Source organism: Candoia aspera, chromosome 6 (assembly GCF_035149785.1).
Source record: "Candoia aspera isolate rCanAsp1 chromosome 6, rCanAsp1.hap2, whole genome shotgun sequence".
NCBI classification, from domain to species: Eukaryota; Metazoa; Chordata; class Lepidosauria; order Squamata; family Boidae; genus Candoia; species Candoia aspera.
Window position 1 is genome coordinate 24,761,735 of NC_086158.1, and position 21,948 is coordinate 24,783,682.

Sequence of the window (21,948 nt, forward strand, 5' to 3'; positions counted from 1 at the left end):
CCATGATTCCCAGATGCATTGGATCTGTAGTCCCAATACATTTAGAGGCTACCAGGTTGGAAAAAAAATGATATTTCCTTTCCATTTCATCTTTTCATGTCCTGTAGCAATTCTGTTTATTCCCCCTAAAATGATGACCTCTGATTTTACTTTGGGGTACTGAGAAACAATTTTATGTACTACCAGTGCATTTAATTTAGTTTATAGAAAAGGGAAGGAAGGCAAAATCCATGATAATATATCACCAAGTAATCAGTTTACTTTCATTGATTATTAAGTCATCAAACTATTTGTGCATAATTTGAAATATAGAAATTCACTAGTTGGATACAGATTACAAAGTCAAAGTCCCATCTCCTTCCCTCCAATCCATTCATAAGTTAATTAAAACATTAAGTATTTTAGTATTCTCTCTCTCTCGCTCTCTCTCTCTCACACACACACACACACCCATCTTTGATGTACCCTAAGTGTAGCTATGACTGAATCAAGCTAAATTCCTGAGTTCACCATTATGTTAAGCCACAATGTGATTTATGTGGGTTTGGTTTTGAATTCATCCCTTGTGGTTTCTAAACCATGGTTTAGAGGTTAGGATCTTGTTCAAACACAGCCAGCTTTTTTATTCAATAAAACATGGTTAGGCAGACCATGGCATAGCACAATGCCTGAGCCAAGGTATTATTTAAATAAAGTTAAAGGACTCTCTTAATTAGGGAAGAAAGGCAGGAGAATGGCAAAGAACAGGACTGATATATCATGATGTGCATAAACTTGTAACTCCTAAGCAGATGTTGAACAAAAACATATACCTCATGAAGTGGAGCACAAACAATGACAGATCCAGGGGTGCCGCTTGGACTGCACTCCTCTTGCTGTAAGAGTATCAAATTAAAGGACCTGGATTATGAAACTTCTACAGTTGTACAATGATCAAAATCAAGCTACTCTGATATTTCTGTAATCATTTTAGCACTGAGAACATCACTAAACAAACAGGAAGAGCAAATTATAAATTAAGCAAATCTTAACTGCATGCAGGTAAAATGATCTGCATATTATATTCACAGTGAACTGGACACTAAGGTACAGTTGGTAGATCTGCTAGGTATGTTCTGCTCTTATCCTGAACCTGGCAGCCCTCAAAGAGAAAAATAAAATAGAAATTAGCAAAGTCCCATCTGCTTCCCTCCAATCCATTCATTTTTTGCTATCACAAATAGAGACTTTAGGAAAGCAGAAGAGGCTTGCTTTTATTTGTAATTAAGGGGAAAAGTTTGATAAGTGTAACACGTTGCCTTTATACGTGGGGATCAGTTCAAGGGAAGATACTTAGAAAACGGCAATCTCCTGAGTGAAATCTGAGATTTTAGAGTGAACTGAGGATGCATCACATAAATAATCAATGTGTGCCTTGGGCTATGTATTTTGCAACCTGCCTTACTGCTTGGCTAGAAGTTATGGGAGACACAGGGCTGTCACTGCCATATATTTCCCCTTCTTTCCTTGGAACAGCTAAGTAAATCATGTATTTATAGCATGTGCTGGCTCATCTATGTCTCATATTAAAGCCAGCATCACTCGGCACCTGCTACATACAAACAATCGAAGGGAAAGATAAGCACCTACCATTGTCTGCATATTTGTTTGGCTTTTTTTTTTTATTTTGGGAAAAAAGGGACCATTGGCAGAGGAAGAATGACTTGCAAAAGATAGAAAGGACTACTACTGGCCTCTTGACTAAGTCCTCTCCCCACAAATCCCACCAAACATGGGCTACGCCATGGAGTCCCTTGCTCCCAGAAACATTATTATGCAGTGTTGGGAGGAATACCAGTGACCATGTCAGAATGCCATGACATGCATAACTTTATAGAAGACAACATCTTCATAGAGTTCATGATTAAGACTGGTAATGCAATGACTACTGGAATGCATGATGGTTGTTTTATTACTGTATGAGTATTGTATCTATTTTACATACATGTTCTACTGTATTAACGAATCTTTGCTGTGAGCCACTCAGAACTGGAACAATTGAATAAATTGTTAATAAATGAATCTATAATAAACAAACATAATGTATTACTATATTAATTTATTCTATATACTCTATAGGATTTTACGTAGGCAAAGCCACAAATTTTTGGCAATAAAATATAACTGTCCAAATATATGGAAGCACATAATTAGTAGCTGGGATTTTCTGACCTGACTATAGAGAAGGCGAGGGGTTAACATGGCTTTAAAACAAAACGACCTAATATATGAAAGTCTGATTGATGTCTTTTAATCATAATAGCTGCCAATCCAGATGCTGCCAATCCAGGGACAGATAAAAACGAAAAAAACAAAACTGGTCCTGGGAGTGGTAAACAACAGTAAAATTTGAGGGCTGAGTTTGCCCTTCTTGTATGTTCCAAAAAGGAACAAATTTGGCTTGATATTATTGGCTGGTGAAAAAACACCTGGCTGAGAAGTGAAACAGGATGTTCTCCTAGATGAATATGGTATCTTTTCATAGAATTTGTCTTATATTCTGAAGGGGGGAAAACCCTGAACAATGGGTGCATGTGAATAATTAAGTCCCCATTTAAACTTTTCTGAACCTGGAGACTTCTGGATATATTAGCTGGAGCATGACAGAATAGTCAAATATATCTGGAGGATACCAGAGATGAAAGGACATATTAGCTTTACATTTTGACCAGAGCCTTCAAAAAACCTGCACAATCTTGTATCTTGCCCAGTCCTGATTTGTTAACTTCCTGATTATAAAAAGGACAGTGCTTCCTACATTGTCTTGCTATTGTCAATCCAATGATGGAATTCAACAGGACCTACTGACAAAAAAGCATGGCTCCTATCAAAATAATTTATTCTTTAAGTTACATTATCCTCCCTGGATTCTTATTCATATTAGAGTATGATTACAACTCCCAATTTTTATCAGCCCAGTTTGCCTTCCATGGTTCCTCTCATGGTCTGCTATCTAGAAGTTGGGTTTGGTGCTATTAGGTATGGTTTCCTAGGTTGAATGGTTATGACAGTGTCCAATAAAGTGCAGCTAAAAAAGGAAAGACATTCCAATGGGTTCAGGCAGAAAACTCAACATCTAATGAAGGATGATGGTGGTGGTAGGAGAGACAAACTCATTTCCAAAGCAGACCAAGGCTCTTCTAATACAGGCAAAGGAAGGTATTACTCCTCTTCCACTTGTATACATCAAGTAAAGATCAGGGGAGAATATATCTTAGCCTGAAGGACAAACAATTCTAGGCAAGTAAGTTGGATACAATATGCAGTAGCTGGCTGGTTCACAGCTGAAATTGGGAAGAACCACTGTACTGCAGCTTATAGGCCTGATTTGCTTGCCTAGAGCCGAAAGACACACTTCTTTTTCACATCAAAGAAGAAAGGAGCTCTTCTAATCCTATGAGGAAATATACTTTCAATTTTTAAAATTTGTTTTTAACAAATCTTCTAATTTAAAAAAATGAAAAGTGTGCATTGAATTTGAGAGTATTATGGACATTGTTCTAATAGCAGATCACTATTAGTATGAAATCAAGGCTTACCTCTATTAACCTCAATTTTATTGACTAACTGGTACAAAGCAAATAGTTTATTTTACATAGAAATGTTAACTGTTTGACATTCTATGAATGTACATTTAATCAGTTAATGTGAGGAACACATTACTTCTAGCTGACAAAAGAAAACAGAAAGAAGACCCAAAATGATAACAGTTTCTCACCTTTAGTGTTTGGTATTGATAAATGGAATCAGTGTCGATGAAATATGCAGATCCCTCCCCCCCTCTTTTTTGGAATGTTTGAGGGATATGGTTCTATGAAGAAATAATAATATAATAATAATAGTAATAAGTTAACTAATTAAAATATTAAACTTAATCATTAATAATCACATTTAGTTAAATGAAAAGGATAAACTGATGATACTAAGGTTCCAGCTGTGACTGTAAGTTGTAACTCCAATAAAACAAAAATACAAACAATAAGTTACTGATATCAGAATGGAAAACCTATGGTCTTGTGGATGTTTTCAGACTCCAAACTTATCTTTCATTCTGCCTTCTCCAGTCTCTAGATATCTTCAAGATACTCATGGCTACTGAGACTTTCTGGGACCTGAAGTTCCCCCATCTAGAGGATGTCATGTTATGGGAAAGTTGCTTACTCTAAAGATATCTGGAAACCAGCATTAGGTTCTCCACTCCAGGTTAACACAGTTTCACTGGGAAAATGTTGCACCAATCTTCCAGCTGATCACTAGCAGTTTCATAAGCTGATCCAAAATGGGGAGGCTAGCTTGCATTCACCCCTGCTTTCTATAAGTCTTCCTTTAAAGCCTGTTATTTTTTCATTATCGTCTTAATCTTACAATAACATTTTGCAGTCAGGTGCTGTCTGCTGCAAACATTCCAGAAAGTCCTTTTAAGTTTATAGGGGATTCAATCTGCATCTTCTAGTTACATCCTGATGCAGCTAGACTTGCATAACATAATTGCAGCATGCTATTTCAGGGATTTCTATACAGTAATCTGAAGAAAATAGTTTTGTTGCTGAAACATGTTTGAATTATATTTAAATATTAGCAGGATAGGACTGTGTCTATTTGTCTTGCAATCCCACAGAATAAAAGACTTCTGCATGGGGAAACACTACCACAAAGTAACTTTTCTTCAAGTTATGTCCTGAAGTAAAAAAAAAAAGTTTCAAATGCATGAAGGACCTTCTTTTATTTTTAAACTTCAAAACATTGCTATGCTTAAGAATGTGTAACTGTCATAGTATTCTTGCATTAACTAGTTTCTTATTTACAAAACATCCAAAGAATTTTGTTGGCATGTCCTTTATTTCCTTCTTTCCATCTTGTGATTACAACTGGATGAGGATATCAATATCAAACTGCTTTTTATTCCTCCTTTAAGCTACAATAAACAAGAGAGTTGTAGCTCAGTAACAAAGTCCCAATTAAAAATTTCTGGAAGGAGACTAACTCCTTGGGTTTTTGGACAGAATCCAGTCAGAATGGGCTACAGATTCAGTGTAAGGATGCTTCATACAGAGTTAACTGGTGTCTGTGGGGATCTCTTCTATCGTTTAGTCTCCTAAAAGGCACAAAAAAGTATCTTCAACCCCAGTCCTTTAAATGCTCTGTTTAAAGACAAGAAGCTCTTTTTTTTAAACTATATGTACATTTTGGAAAAAATCAGGACACCAAACATGATAGAATTTATTATTCATCAGCTGCCATCACAGTCATGGTGGAGATTTCTGACTGGTTGCCTTATTATTAGTTTAAGGAAAGCATGTTCCAGTTCACCGCTCCTGCCAAAGCTGATTTGTTTATCCTTCACATCAAATTTGTAAACTAAAAACAGAGGATTAAAACCAGGCTTTCTAAGTTTCAAGTACAACTCCAACTCTACCAGTCTGAAATAATTTCTGGAAAACTTGAAGTATTTATAGCTGTGCCCACAAATCAGATTAAAGTCAGAAAATTTGGAATCAATCTGGTTTGTGGAGTAGTTGGTTGCTACTTTTCCTACAGCTGGATACCTCAATTCTGTGTACATTTACTCAAAATTAAATTATACTAGTCTGAACCAGACTAACACCTGGGTCATTGTGTAAAAACATCAGAGCATTAGACTGCCATACTAACCCTATTTATTATGCAGAAGTCCGTGTGAACTCAGTGGGACTACTTTGAAATAAGTCCAAGATATTTCTAAGACAATCAAAGCCAAGGATATGAGCTACTGTTTGTTCCTGAAACAAAATCTAAAACTGGATGTCCCAATCTAAGCATCTTAGGAAGCGAAAGCACTACTAATGGACATAATATTACATTAATCTTACTTACCATTCAACAAACTGTTCCTTGGCAAGTATCAGATTTGCAACACAGCCCTAAATCCTCCCTCTCCAAACCAACTCCTCCTTTCTCTTGATATCACTACCACAGTGCAGTCATTCAATACTATAGTACATGTCCTCTAATTTTTCTTTTGTCTTCTCTTCCAAGTATGAATGAGTACATGTGACAGGCCAAAACAGCTCCACATTCACTAACAAGAAAGCACAGTGGCAAAATAATGGGAAAAGCCCATGGGAAAAATAACGGGGGACTGATACTGAGTTGAAGACAGGAAAGGCAGCAAAAAGAGGAAGAAAGTGGGAAGCTGGAACAGAAGGGAGAAAGCTTCTGTGATTAGGTGGGCAGAGATTGGTGCTTCTACAAAAAACAGTAAAAAGGTGTTTAATTGCCAGTTATTCTGGGAACTGTAATGCCAGTTACTCTCTCTTGCCAAATGATGTAACTGGAGTTGGATCTTCTGATGTTGTCTAAAGCATGGTGGCCCAATATTACATCTGTATAGGTATGTGATATAGACAGTACCTAGCACAAGTGTATCCACTTAATACCAGTGCAGGTCTTTAGAAAATTTTTCCCCAACTTTGGGATATATATTACTCTACATGAGTTGCACCACATGAAAGTCTGGATAAACCACTTTCTTTCTCTTGTGTTATTTATCTATGACAGACAATTTCTGACTGCAGTTGCTACTTCTTGCAGGACGTTTTTTCTATAATGGTGACAGTAGCTGTCACATTCTTGAACACTAATGAAGAGGAGTCAAAAAAATGCTCACCACTGGTTGTAATGGGGCACCAGGCATCATGGCATTGGCTAGTTGCATTTGTTGGGCCAGCATGGCCATGTTCTTTTGCTGAATCAGGTTATTGCGGCCATTGATCTCTAACTGTGTTTTTAAGTGTGGTGGTGGGTGAAGATATTTGCAGTTCTCCCTTGAACATCGTCCCTGAAATACAGGAAAGCAGAAGATAAAAAATATTAGCTTTGTCTTGTTTGTTTTCTATGAGCTATTTTGATACCATTTAGATGCACATAAGTTAAAAAAAAAATCTCATGTATATTTTAATTCCGCAGGCTTGTTTTAAGGATATCTATACACAATGAAACACCTATAATACAGATCTTTACAGGAAGTTGAACAATACTAAAAAAAAAAATCCTACATTGTGTTACTGGTGAAAACTATACAGTTAGTAACTATTAGTTACTATTACAGTTTGTGTAATAGTAATTATGACAGCAATTCTTAATTTAGTGTGTGCTTATAACCAAGTGCAATAAAATTAAATCAATAAATAGCCACCTAAATGTGGGAATAAATATCTGCAGTTAATGTTTTAAAGATATATTAATTGTAATGTTTTTAAAGTTCAATAACTATTTTTTTAAAAAAATTAAAAGGTCTGCAATTGGATAATTCTTTGTAAAAGGCATCCCCCTCCCTGTTTCCAGAATCACAGGCCTGCTTCTTCTGAGGAGCTTCCAAACTGGGTACAAATTTCTCCAAATATTGGCAAAAGGCAACCTTGGGGTAACTACAAATAGTAATAGTTGGCATTCTATGTTGGCTGAAATACATAATAAGCACAACCCAGAAGTCCATGAAAAGTATCTGGATTAAATAAGTGCAATGTAGCATAGCCTACCCCAACTGACATCAAACTAGTGTTAACAGTTCTGCCAATCTGGGTGCAGGCAAACTAAGCTCAAGACCCCATTTAACTTGTGGACACTAGATGACCTAAATAAATTTTCAGGCATGTATCCTGAAAATAGCAATTGGTCAACAAAATTATTGTTTTCAGTTATCATATTGTAGGTACATGTGCAACATGGTATCTATTTTCCCAAAGACATACTAAAGACAAAGGCATTAAAGAAACCCAAATGTCTTCTTGACTGAACAAACAGCATGATCTGAATGATTCTAATTCCTTTCATTTCCTAGAGCAATTAACCTAAAAAATAATGGTGGCCACGCTCTGCTCCTTTGGGATACAGCAAATCATTAAGCAAATAAATTCTTATACTGTTCTTTTGCACAGAAAGCTACAACACTTATATTTGTTGTTGTTGTTCTAATGATCCAACCCGACACTCTTTTGCATCCAAATAAATAGTTCATTTTTCCCCATCTGGCTCTGCTCTTGCCAGACAAATATATTTGACTAGCCAGTTGGCATTTACACAACAGGATCTCTGATCATGGAATTTTATATAATTCTTCTGATTTTGTTGAGGTAAATAATTCTAGTAGAATATGTCAATCCAACCAACTGTATCAATGAGCTTTCAAAATGCTATGGAACCCTATATATTTGCTTAAAATAAATCTAAATAGGAAAGATAACCAACATCATGAAAAATAAAGAATATCCACTATATAATAAAATGGACTCTGATACTGAAGTAAAGATTATTGTTCACAGTAAATATAGTCTGCAATATAGGAAGTAAAGTATATTAGACATTTATATAACTGAATTTGTTGTTTATTCGTTTAGTCGCTTCCGACTCTTCGTGACTTCATGGACCAGCCCACGCCAGAGCTTCCTGTCGGTCGTCAACTGAATTAGTGCACGCCATATATGAACGTTCATATTTACTGACTAGTGGAAAACAGGGAATTTACTGCATGGTGTAAGTAAGGGATCTATAACAGCCATCTTCAACCTCACACCCTACACAGAAGTTGGAAGTGGATACGGTTCCTGAAATGTCTAAGCAACACAATCAATGGTACCAAGCTTGGGATGCTTGCATTGCCACAGGCATATGCAACCTGTCTTTATAAGTCTCCATGCAGTTTCTTTGCAGCTATTTTACAGACTCCCCAACCACTTTTTTAATAAGAATTTTATTAAGTTTAAAGCAAAGATAAAAATTACAAAGAAGCAAAAACTATAAAAAGGAGAAAAAAAAACTAAGTAAGTGTGAAACACAAGAAGAAAAATTTAAAGATTACATAAAGAGTTGACTTCCAACTTTTAACAGCAAGAATATACACCAATTTCCATAATCAATAAAGAAAATGCTAGCCTCACTCATGAGTGTGATTAGAGCCCAACCACTTTGCAATCTTTGGTCATCCACTGTAGTTCTCACTCCATGTTATCTATTAAACTTGCCCTCCAGACACCAAAGATTCATCTTACCCTGCATTACAATATGGAGAAAAGAATGTGATAAGGCATATTGCAGAATCAAAATTATAAAAGCTAATGACTTGTAGATAGCTTCAGTAAAATGTTCAAGGTATGGAATGTTTTTTTTTAAAAACTAGGATCTGCAGAATGGGTTCAATGGGACTGAAGAGAAAAGAAAACTCTTGGCAAGGGGCTAAGCTTTTTTTTTCGCCTTCATCACTAAGGAACAGCAAAAGCACAGGAGGGCTTGCATACTGACATTCAGAAGCCCCACCCCTCTTGATCAGGGGATTCTGGGAATTTATTTTTAATAACAGGTTCTGCAGCCTGAAAAAATTTGAAAACCTCTGGTCTAGATTACCCCACATCCTATCACATCAGGACTGAGAGGTTAGGTATTAATACAGCCATTATGCAACCCTGTAAATATATATTTGCTGCAATATGTCCTAAGATACTAAACAGAGTTTCCCTGCCAGGTTAACTTAGGTATACAAGTAAACCCAGTCATTCAAACACAGACATACATTTACACAATTTTAAATTTAATACATTAATATTATTATGTTCTGTTTCATAGAAATAATTATTCAGAATTGTGTCTTTTACCATTCTTTTTTAAGAATACCATTTTTTTAATCTCATTTTTTCCCCATGAGAATTGTTAATCTATTTAAACCCAGAAATGTATCATCCCTAGCATACATTCTCGTTAGCATAAAATCTATACACTGACTTTCTACTATCAATACATGATGGTCTATTAGCAAAATATGACACCATAAATTTGATAAAGTTGATCATACAAAGGCATTATACACACTGGACTGTAAACTACAGTATTCTTTCAGGAAGAAACCCCAGTGAAGGTCTTAGATGAAAAATAGTTCATGCCAGTGATTCTATTCTCTTTTTCTGTAAGATGCAGCCATGTTACATTGGAGCTTCCTAAAGAAAAAGACAACGCTGATTATCTGCATTATTGGTATTTGTCCTTTATATAATTTGTCAAGCTCTACTTTTATCAATTAATTTAATTAAATAAATAAAATAGATAAAAATAACTGAAAATCAGTTGAAAGTTGTCGGGTGGTTAATACTTTAAAATAGAGAGATAAGATTAAAAATGATACAGAGAGGCTTGAAACATGGATAGAAATGGGTAGGATGAAATTTAACAGGGAGAGACAAAGTTCTGCATCTAGATAGAAAAAACTGAAAGGTACACGTATAGCATGGAAGAGACCTGGCTTGGCAGTAGTACATGTGAAAAGGATCTGAGTCCTGTCCACCACAGGTTAAACATTAGTCAGCAGTGTTATACAGCTGCCAAAAAATAAGCGCAGAGTCCAGATCATGGCAAGTAATCGTTCAACTCATCTCAGCCCCAATCATATCCCACTTAGAATACGGCATCCAGTTTTGGGCACCTTATTCTCCACTGCTTTCAGTACTGTATTCTCTGAAATGTTACAGTAAATATTGAATTTTTTTCTAACTAAACTCAGAGGTTTAACTTCATTAGGCATTAAAAAAATTATCTCCAGAATATAATGTAAATGTACTATTTATTAGTTTTAGGGCTATCTCCATTGTAGATTAGTATTACATTTGCCTTGGTGTCCTCAGAACAACTGTACATTTAACAGTTCAGTAGCAGTACAAAATAAGTCAAAAAGTAAGAGGAAAAGATTTGGCAGCAAGATTTAATGACCTGTGTTAGGTCAGATAATTTGGGCAAATACAGGAGAGATAACAAATAGCGTTTGTAGATTGTTACAGAAGCTTGTTCCTTTTCTTATCTTAACCTATAACTACAAATCATCTGTCAGCCTTTCATCATTTTAAGTTTTCAGTGCAAACGACCTAAAAGCAATGTCACAGATATCCACATTTGGCTATAGACTCTTTTAAGAATAATGGTTTCTGTGAATATATACAGGTTGTCCTCAACTTACAACAGCAATTGGGACTAGAATTTCCGTTGCTAAGTGATGTGGTTGTAAAGCGTGACTGCATTGCTTAGTGACAGCAATCCCTGCAGTCCTGGTTGCCATCATTAACTGAATCCCATGGTCGTTAGACGAGGCAACTTCCTGCTGGCTTCCCAAAACCAAGTCAATGGGGAAGCCGGCAGGAAACTGCAAGTCCCAGGCAGCTTGCAAGTAGGCAAGTGGCTGCTGCCAGGAGGGGGAGGGCACAAGGGGGTGTACAAGGGAGGCGTGGCAAGGCTCAGGGAGGGTGCAAAGGGGGTGAACATATGGCTGGCATGGCACAAGTGCAGAGGGGCTGGGGGAGGGTATGCGGATGGAGGAGACTTACCCCAGCGACTTACAACCTTCCCTGCTGGCTTCCCCATTGACTTTCCAGGGAAGACGGCAGGGAAGGTTGCAAATGGTGATCATGATTGTGGGGCACTGCAACTGGTTGTAAGTGCGAGCCAGTTGCCAAGCACCCAGATTGCGATTGCGTGACCATGGGGGTGCTCAGAACACCAAGAACCAGTCATAACCACCATTCGTTCAGTGCCATCGTGACTTCAAACAGTTGCTGAACAAATGGTCGTAAATTGAAGGCTGCCACTAAATGGCTATATGTTCACTTTGAACAACTAGAAGAGTTAATAGAGAAACAGCAGGGCTGTTTCCTGGGCTCTGAACCTGAATTTTCATCTTGTAACAAACCATACAGATATAAAGATACATCATACTTCTGCATACTGACATTCTTGCAGTGTAGAATAAAATTACTAGTTAATTGAAAATACTTTTCCCCCTTACTCATGGTCAATTTATTCTGAAAGTTCCTTATAGTTCCAAAGAAATCAGTAAAATTATTCAGGTAACTACTTAAGAATGCAAAGTAAAATCAGTTCTGTAATAAAGTAAACATTCTACAAAGCCAGTTTGAGTAGCTTCAGTACACTGTTTTGCCTTATTGTTTTAAGACTGGACAGTCGTGGATCTTCTTTAGAGAAATTAGAAGGCCAGAGGATGCAGAGAAGGTGGAAGAGATTCCTTTGCTTATTCCATTCCCTGGTCCACAAGCATGCAACAATGTCCCCTAAATTCTGTCTTTACCACTTACCTTTCCTGCAATGAACATGCATAAATGTATGATCACAAGAATGCTGATAAAAGGGCATGTAGGTTTCATACCCCACTGGTTAATCACAGAAGTATCAGCAAGTGAGATTTCACTACAGCATATGGCTTCCCAATTATAGGACTCTGCATTCATTAGATTATGGTATAGTCAATTTTTTATTCTATACATCTGTCACAAGAAAGGTTGACCAAAGCCCCTCCATAAATATGAACATGTTATTGATATTTTGAAATAGATTCTAAAGTAGAAATTTCTAAAGCAAAATGTGTGTTTTCATTTGAATAGCTGACTGATATTTTTTGCCATCTCTAAGAACTATAAACAAGTTCTGATTAGAAAATTAAAAGGAAGCCTATATTGTCCAAAACATGCACCTACAGAACAGAGTTCTTGATTACATCTATCCAGGAAGTTCTGCAGAAGAGTTTCCCTCTTAAACTTTTCCTAACTCTCAGAGTCAAATGAGCTATTGATTTGATATCACTGTAAAAGGAAAAGCTATTGTATCTCCTACTGTATTAAAGAGACCAAATTTAGAATTGCCCACATTTTGCTAAACTAGGCTCTTCTGTGAAGGTTTATAGAATGAGCCCTTTCATTCACAGAAGATGCTGTGACCCAGTAAATGTTTCCACAAACAGAAAGGGAAGAAATATGCCAATCCTGAAAGTAAATTTTAGGGTGGTTGGAATAGGTGAAAATAACTTCTCCTGTTCCATGAATGGGAATCTGCTTGAAGAACTCTGGATTTAATCAACTGACTCTCTTCTGGCTTTGCTCAAAATTCATCACATGTAATCCAGGACAGCACTTTTAATTCGAACTTGATCTGAAATCTGAAAACAACAGCAGCAATAAAATTTCACAAGTCCAAGTGCATATATCTGGAGGCTAGTCCCCATGTCAATCTTCAAAGGCAACTTAGGATACAAGTTGCAAGATTTAAGTAGCAGACAAGTGTGGGGTCTCAGCAGAAAAACTGGTGAACTGAATGGAAGAAAGGGAAGGATGGCAGGAGGTAGAGTAGATAAAAAGTACAGCTTTTTACATAAGAAGCACATGGCATCCTTAAGACAACCTCCTTCCCTCATACACTTAAAATCTGCTTTTATATTATATTAACTGAAATGATATACAGCAAACTAGAGGCTGGACAACAAAAACATTAAAGGAAGCAGACAATTTAAGAAAGAAAAAGCTGCTCTTGTCTAATGGATGAAATGCTATTTTTTATCCTGCAGAGAAGCTATCATATTGCAGGTGCATTAGCAAGTTAATACTGTTGTTTGAGTTGCATATACTGCAGAGAAAGCAAGTGGCCCTAATACCTCAACTGTCATGTAGGTAGATTTTCCTTAATATTGCAGAACTCACATAATATAGCCAGAATCAGTAAAATCACAATATATTTGGTACTGACTTTGATGGATATAGATTTTAACTTGACCTTTAAATAATACAAAGTATTTTTTAAAGGTCATGAACAGAAGCCCACTAAAACAGACAAAAAGGTGAAAAAAAGATGTCCACAAGTAGCAACGTTTGCTGCTGTTACATGTTTTAGAGTTCAAGCACCTCTAATGCTATTTCTGGAAATCCTGTGGTACAAGTTAGTTGCATGTACTTTGTACCCAAGTGTCCAACATCAGGCAAAACAATAACCCTTATAGTTTAATTGCAGCTTCACCCCAAGTTGTCTGTAGCAGCATCCTTCAATCTAGTACCCTCCAACTGCTTTAGGATAATTCTCCAAATTCACAATGAGCATGTTAATGCAAGACTGGAATTCTAGAACTTCTCTCCCAATACACCTGAAGACCACCAAGCTGGGAAAGTCCACTCTTTGGTTATCCATGTTATAGTCAAACCTTGTTTGTTGAAATACCAGATGAAAATCCAGGAAGAGAAATAACATTTTCATTATTGTCATTTTGTGATACATAAAAAAAGCAAGGCTTCTCTTCTGTATTATGTGAGTGGGCTCCTTTATGCCAGATGATAATTACCCATTTTATCACACCATTTTGTAACACTCAAAGTGCTTGACTCTTTCAGCAATATTATCCAGATAGCACAGTGCTTGATCCTGCAATTAGCTCCCATGCACAGGATTTTCATAAATATATATTAAGAAGACACAAAAACAAGGGGATGCTGTAAGATGCCCTAACGCTAGTCAAGGCAGCCCTCTGCCTCTTAATCAGAAGGAATGAGAAAATGAGAGGGGGATGTCCAGATGGCTATCACATGATATTTTGCTCCTATCCTCCTATCAACAACATTCAAGCTGAAAGCCCACGCTGTGCAAAACAGACAAACAGTGCACTATGTAATTAAGACAGCATTATATCTGCAATACTACAATTTATCTAGACCTGACAAAACTGGGCAACAGAACAACAGAAATAACTTTCTGCAGTACTCCCCCCAGTCCACAGTGGAAGTGTTTTAAATCTCCCCTCCACCCCTTTGGCTAAATACATATGCAAGTTTTCATCTGCAATACAAATACAACACCCTCCAACTCAACTTCCCAGGTGTTTTATGTATCTTGGTATAAGCAATGTAAAGATCTGAAAGGATTTGTAAGCCCTTTTGGCTGAACCCCCTTGTAATGCTCTCCTTACAATTTTACCTGTCATACTTAGGCCTGGCATGACTCTAAGAGAATGTAAGCTCTCCACACTCTCAGCTCCTTAATCTGGAATTGGCTGGCTGGTGGTAGACTCCTGGACATGACTTGGCTAGAGTACATACTTATTGCAGACAAGAAGGAAGCCTTTTACAACAGATCTCTCTACATATAATCAAAGCCTTATATAGGACTCTGCTCCAAGTTTTAAACCCAAGGCTTTTTTCTCCTCAATTTCCAGGACAAGTATGTTGGCCATCCTTTTGAAGGCAGTTGGGAACTACTACAATTACAATTCTCTTGAGGTCTGGGAACTGCTGGTTCCTGTCTTGCCAGCTTCACTCCTAACCCTACCTGCAGCCTGCTTCCAATCCTGGGCTTGGGAGTATTTTCAGCTTAATGGTCTCATTAGGGTGAATCCTGGGGTCTTTCATGTATGTACTTGCCTCCTCCCTAATTCAGCACTACATATATTCCAGGGGAATGTCAGCTAGGATGTTATGAACTAATTGTTAAATTTTCCCTCTTCCTCTGAAGAAGAGCCAAAGGCCCAGCATGCTAAGATTGAGCTCACAGACTACCACAGCAGGCCCAGGCTGCTAGTGTCCACACTTTTGCTACCTTTGCCCTGACAGATGCTTTCAGCCAGGGCCCTACTTATCTCACAGAAGTTCAATCTTTCAAACCTGCAGTGAGTGGTGAGGACAAATTTTCCCCTCCCTGCCTGGCCACTGTGCACATTTGTATTCCAAGGCAGAACAGTGTGCCCAAGTGACCAGCAAATAGGCAAATGCCCTCCAAAGGCAGGATCCACGCCTCCAGCATTCCTCCCCTGCCCCAAGCCCATTCTTCTTGCACCTTTTTCAAGTAGTAGATGGAAGTGTTAGGATTATGGAACTGGTTAATTTGTGTTACACTCCTGATGTTATCTATTAGTATGGTTGTTGAACACCATGGCAAGCAAGGACTGGGAGGGGGGTGTTTCTATGCATGCCCATGCCCATATTGCTAGTAAACACTAGCCCAAGATCTCAACATTTCCTAATAGTAGAATGGACAAAATGCTTCGCTTTCTGGGGCTATATAACTCAGTAGCAAAGCACATTTAATCAGGAGGGGCTCAAGTTAAAATGTTAACATCTTCTGCTAGAAAAAACTGAAGGAAAACTCTTCCTGATATATTGCATGGGTTATCAACCTAAGAGTGGACAATATTAAGTCCACCAATAGGTCTGACTCTGTAGCAATGTGGCAGATGCGGACTCTCCAAATACTTTACCTTTGCCATACTATTCTGCTTTGCCATTCTCCTACCCTTTTATCTAGCATCTCTCTTCCACACTGTCCAGAAATGTTTAGAGGGTAAAATTCATTATAGATGAGCAGACTAAAAATAGATGAAATGGCTTAATAAAGTTCAGGAAAAAAGCCTCTTACTGAAACAGCTTTATTCACCAACCATTAGCATTCTCTGTCTTCCTAAATGTATTAGCAGTAATCTCTGTTCTAAGTATCAGGCCTTATATAGCCAAAGTGGGATATCAAAAGGAAGGTATCTAGAGGCACAGACCAATTTGAATGCTTGCAAATGATAAAACAACAGAGGTACAAAAAAATCTCAGAGGGATTAGGGAAATTCCAAACGAGTTGAACAAGGACTACTCATGGATGCTGATTAATCAGTAGGGGGAGGAAATGTTGGAGGTGGAGTGGGTAGAATCCTAAGCAGTTGGAATTCGTTCTACATCCCACTTGTAGATATTTATGGCTAACTCCTTTCCCAAATGCCTGTAATTTGGCAGTCCAAAGTGAATCACCTGTACAAAGAGGTGATCAGCAAGTTTGATAGACTTCTAGAAGGGGGAAAAGGTGCAGATTTAAAGAAGAGTAAGAAAAATTAAGGAGGAAACCCCGAAATATTCTAGTGGGGAATGAACATTTTCAGTATTGGTTGACTGTATATGTGGGGTGGGGAGGAATTGGAAGTTTGGAAAAAGAAATCTAGGGGAACCCTAAGCTTGATCACCTCATCCTGAAACAGCTGTTGCTGGTCCTACTTGTTTCTATCTATCCCACTAATCCAAAGGAATAGGCCCTTTCTTGTGTTGGTTTTGCAACATTTTATAGCTGGTAACTTGGGTGTCATTGATGATACTTAGGTCTTTCAGCTAAAAAGTTCAGGGAAAAGAATGGGAAGCACAGTCATGGACAGTAAAGTTGTCATGACAGAATCCTCCTTTCATCTCTCATGCTTCTATATTACTACCTTCCTGCTTCTATCTCTTTGCAACTCCTCACATCTTCAATTGCACCCTCTTGCTAACTTGTAGGTTTCACCCAGCATGCTCTTTTTAGACATCTATAGAGAACAACAGTACAACTTCTTGGGTTTAGGTTTACATCCATTTTATCTCATCCCCATTGCATCAACCGGTCCCACCCAATCACACATGTTACAGACCCTGTCTCTAAGAGAATTCCATCTGGTGGGGTCCAGGAAGCAGGCCTTCTCTGCAGTGGCCCCCGCCCTCTGGAACATCCTACCCCCAGAGGTAAGCCCGATTCCATCTCTTGTGGCCTTTTGAAAACAACTAAAGACCTGGTTTTGCCACCTTGCCTAGGGTGGGGAGAGTAGTAATCACTCCTGGAGATGGTTAGTGCCCTAAAATGACCCTTTAGATATATATGAGCGGTGTTTTAATTATATCGTCATCTGGATTTTATACTGTACTTATGTCTTATATTTAAGCTGACCATATGTCCCGTTTTGAATGGGACAGTCCCGTTTTTTTAACATTTCCTGGCCGTCCCATCGTTTTAATATAAATGTCAATTTTGTCCAGTTTTTTTAAAAACGTTGGAGCCATTATTGGGAAAAGCAGGAAAAAATTGAAATTGAAATTGAAAAGGAGGCTGACTTGTCAGTAGTTCTCAATCTGGCAGGAAACCTAGAGCGGAATCACAAGAGCTGATCGGCGGTGAGCAAGAGGAAGAGTCGCTGCCGCCAATGAGTGCAGTGTAAGACGGTCGGAAAAGGGCGCCCAGCAGAAAAGAAGCCAATTGGCTCTTAGGCCAAAATGTCAGGAAGAAAATAAAATAAAAGGGCGCGCCAGAGAGGAACAGATTGTCGGGGACAACCATTCACTAGATTCCTCCATTCCTGTCCTCCTGTCCTAGCTCGCCACTGCCCTCAGCCCTCCTGCACTTCTCCAGCCTCCTGCTGCCTCGTTCCTGTCCTCCCATCCCAGCTCACTACCACCCTCAGCCCTCCGCTTCTCCAGCCTCCTTGTTCCTGTCCTCCCGTCCCAGCTTGTCTCAGCCCACTGCTGCCCTCAGCCTGCCGCTGCCCTCAGCCCTCCTGCAACCTCTCCGCCCAACGCCACTCCTGCACCAGCCTCTCTGGACCCAACCATTGCCACACCTCCCCCTCTTGCACCTTCCCAGCTTACTATCAACTTTTTTTTTATCGTCTTTTTCGTGAATACAGAATATTACATAAGTTTAACCCCGTCCTGTTTTGCCATCCCAATGTCCCGTTTTTGTCCCAAAGAAATATTGTCAGCCTACTTGTATTGTATTGGATATTTATTTATGTTTATGACGTTTTACTGCTTTTATCACTATTGTAGACTGCCCAGAGTCCCTCCTTTGGGGGGAGATGGGTAGTGGCAAAATTTAATAAATAAGCCTGCTTATTCTCTACTCCCACTGTGCTCCAATGCTGTAATTATCTAATTAATGCTGATGACAAGCAAGAGAAAATAGCTATCTATATCACGACCTGTTTGTGCATTTCCCAAAGGTTTTCAATTAGTCAACACTGAAAATAGATCATTGATAGCAGGTGCGGTATGGTGGTTGAAACTGTGGATTAGGACCGAGGAGACTCAGGTTCCAGTCCAGCCTTAATCATGGAAACTCACTGGATGACTTTAGATTCTTAGCTTAACCTACCTCATGAGGTTGTTGTGGGAAAAACAGGAGCACTATTTACACTGTACAGGAGCTCAAACAGTGTAAAAAGTGCTCCCTCCTCCTATTTTCCCACAACAACCTCAAGAGGTAAGTTGAGCTGAGAGTCTAAAGTCGTCCAGTGAGTTTAGGGACTTAAAGCTAATCATTGTTATATTTTGCTTGATTCTTGATGTTCCCTATTCTCTTCTGGATATGATTATTAAAACATCATAGGTTTTTCCTGTGCCTGTACACTGGAGGCACAGGTTTGAGATGTTGCAAAACTCCATATCCACTAATAATGGATAAACATTATAATCCAACACTGAACATTTCCCAGCCCTGCAAATGTAAACATAAACATTCATATTTTGGGGGGAAATTCTATTAGGTTTTATAACATTAAAAAAAAACCCTCCTAAGAAGTATGTGTGAAAATTCGGTGTGTTTTCTTTCTCAATAACTTCTCAAAATGAAGTTCTTTTCAGAACACAAAACTAATATTTGAACATGTGTGTCTTAGGAGAGATACTCAACTACATGCTTTAGATGTTCCCTGTGAAAATAAAGGCAGGACTTTAAAAAAAAAAAAAAAGAGGGAGAGACTGAAAATCTGTTTTCACTTTTCGGTATTACAGTATTGGAACACTCTTGAACTTCCAAGCTAACTCAACTTAACATAAAGAATGTTACTAAAGATCAGAGTTACTTGGTGTCATTTTATAAACACTATGGAGCGTAGAGAACATAACATTATTGTAAGCTTTGTATAAGGTTGTGCTCTCTGCAGTGATATAAAAATAGCTAAAATAAACAGTCCCAGCAAGCAGGCATAGCATAAACTGCAGAAACTTCCAAATACAGAGCTACTCATTCTTTTTCAAGAGGAACAACCCAGCTATCCCAAAGTGAAGCATTTCCTGACTGAATGTTCAAATTTAACACAGGCGGGTGTTTTTACTAAAACACTGTTGCTGAACTGGCTGAACGAAGACCTTAACATTAAAGCTATGCTGATGGACTTTTTGTCTATTTTATTTTTTCATCCCATTTTTACAACACTGCAGTGGCACTAACAGACTTATGGTATATATGCTCAGCTTATATGAAAGGACTGCTTCTTCTTAGCATTTTCCCACTATCGCCGAGTCTGCCTTTCAGATCCTGAAACACCATTTTGCCCGATCGTCTGCATCCTCAGGGTGTAGACCCTCGATTTGCATGTCCTTATTGATGGTGTCTTGCCATCTCTGTTTTGGTTGCCCACATGGTCGCCAGCCATTGATTTTAAGATGGTAAACTATTTTGGCGACAGTGGAAGATTCCGCTCTAAGGACATGTTCATACCAATGAAGCCGGCTTTCTGTCATCTTCTCTGTAATTAATGACACACCTAGTTGTTGTTGGATGGCATCATTTGTGACGTGATTGAGCAGGGAGATGCCCATATCCAACGGGCTTATATGAAAAGACTGAGGGATTTTAAATGCTGTTTTTTGATTATTTTTATAATCAAAATTTAAAAAGAAAAAACGAAGTACAATCAAGAAATACAATAATAAACTCCAGACTAACAGAATATATCACATAATAATACAGCATTCACTCTGCTATTACTGTATTAATACATTTGTTACCTTATGGGGTGAGCCTAAAACATTAGAAATTATATGGTAAGAACTTATAAAATAAAAGTAAAAATATATATCCCCTGACAATTTATCAATTAAAATATTTCAAATTTAAAAGTACTTTTTAAAATAGGCAGTTATTTCTTTGTCTGGATTTGTCTTATTTTCATTGCAGCAACACAGAATTTGGCAACTGTACATGTAATGTAAGGTTTTAAATCTTGAAGTAGATAGTCCACGTAAAAATTATCTGGATACCCAGGGAATTTTTCTGTTAGGGGCAAAGTGTAAGTTGACCTGATATCCCTATAAAATTTACAGTGTAGCAGTACATGTAAAATGGTTTCTACTTCCTCTTCACAGCATGGGCAGATACACTCAGCTGTGGGGACTTTGTTGTATCTGCCTTGGAGTAGTGCAGAGGGGAGAACATTGAATCTGGCTTTAAAGAATGTGATTCTCAACTTAGGAAATGTTAAATTTAGGAGATATCTTCCTGGTTCCCCTATGCCCCTGTTTATCCAAATTCTGTTATGTTGTGGGAGCCTACTGAGTTCTTTCTGGAACTCCATGTCCTTTATTCTTTGGATGACTATTTGTTTGGCTTGATCATAGCCTAATGATGTTAAGAATAGAGGAGAGAGTCCGTACGAAGCCAGCTTATATTCTACCGCCTGCTTCCAGGGTGAAGAGAAACTATCTGCTAGGACTAAAGCAGTTAAACCAACTGGGAAAAATTGGATTTTTAGCCAATAATTTATCATCAGCTTCCAGGCCCTCACTTGAATTGATGGCACTGTTTTTTTAAGTCTGCCAGATAAAATCATGTTTTCTATAAATCAATAAATCAATCATATAATGAGCCAACTCTTTGTCATGGCTTCTTGCTGGCTCTTCATGCATTTATGCATATATCCAAACAAAACAGTACGTATTTGCTTTTCTGATAAACAGATGATGGTAGGTATTAGTTTAGATTCTGAAAGGAAACAGTTCTTACTGGAGAAAGGTAGCGGTTCTGGAGTGGTAAAGAGGGAAGTCTTAGAAATACCCAGGTGGACTCTGAGAAGAAGAACCTTAGAAATGGAGGTGATGGCTGCATGGACTAACATGGACTTACACAGCTCTACCGGCTGCTGAAGATGGATTGTTGGTTTCCTTGAGAAGATATAGCTAATGAACTTAAAATGGATTAGGCAGGGTTTGCTGAAGGTTTGTTAGTGTGTGAATGGCCCAAAGTCCACAAACTATTCAAGGGCATGATCTGGGAAAGGGTGCTGAAGATGCAGAAGACTAATATGGAACCTAATCTACTTATTGCAGAGAAGCTTTGGTGGGGCTGAAGGTGACAGAAAAGATTTTATTTGCACAAGGATCATGAGCTAGATCAAGGCCAGTTATCAATTCATCTGACTAAACCAGATACCTGTAAGACCTGTAAGACCTTTCTTAACTCTAGAAGTAGGATGAAAAGGTGATGGTATATTTAGAATAGTCCACATATATCTTAAGCCTGTAAATCTGAATACACACCCCCACCCACACTTAGAATAGACTAAAGATGAAA

At 38.1% G+C, this 21,948-nt stretch overlaps 1 protein-coding gene across 17 annotated transcripts in view; it reads right to left on the reverse strand.

Moving 5' to 3' along the window:
• Window positions 1–21,948, reverse strand: part of MBNL1 (muscleblind like splicing regulator 1) — a 197,894-nt gene that overhangs the window by 46,743 nt on the left and 129,203 nt on the right. For 10 of the 17 annotated variants that reach the window (XM_063306544.1, XM_063306550.1, XM_063306557.1 and 7 more), the window contains 3 exons: window positions 6,686–6,856; window positions 3,758–3,850; window positions 813–875 (listed from right to left, as the gene is read on the reverse strand). In XM_063306544.1, the coding sequence (XP_063162614.1) occupies window positions 813–875; window positions 3,758–3,850; window positions 6,686–6,856 (327 nt within the window). The remainder of the gene's footprint in view (window positions 1–812; window positions 876–3,757; window positions 3,851–6,685; window positions 6,857–21,948) is intronic. The other 7 variants (XM_063306555.1, XM_063306554.1, XM_063306558.1 and 4 more) reach the window with 3 other exon arrangements.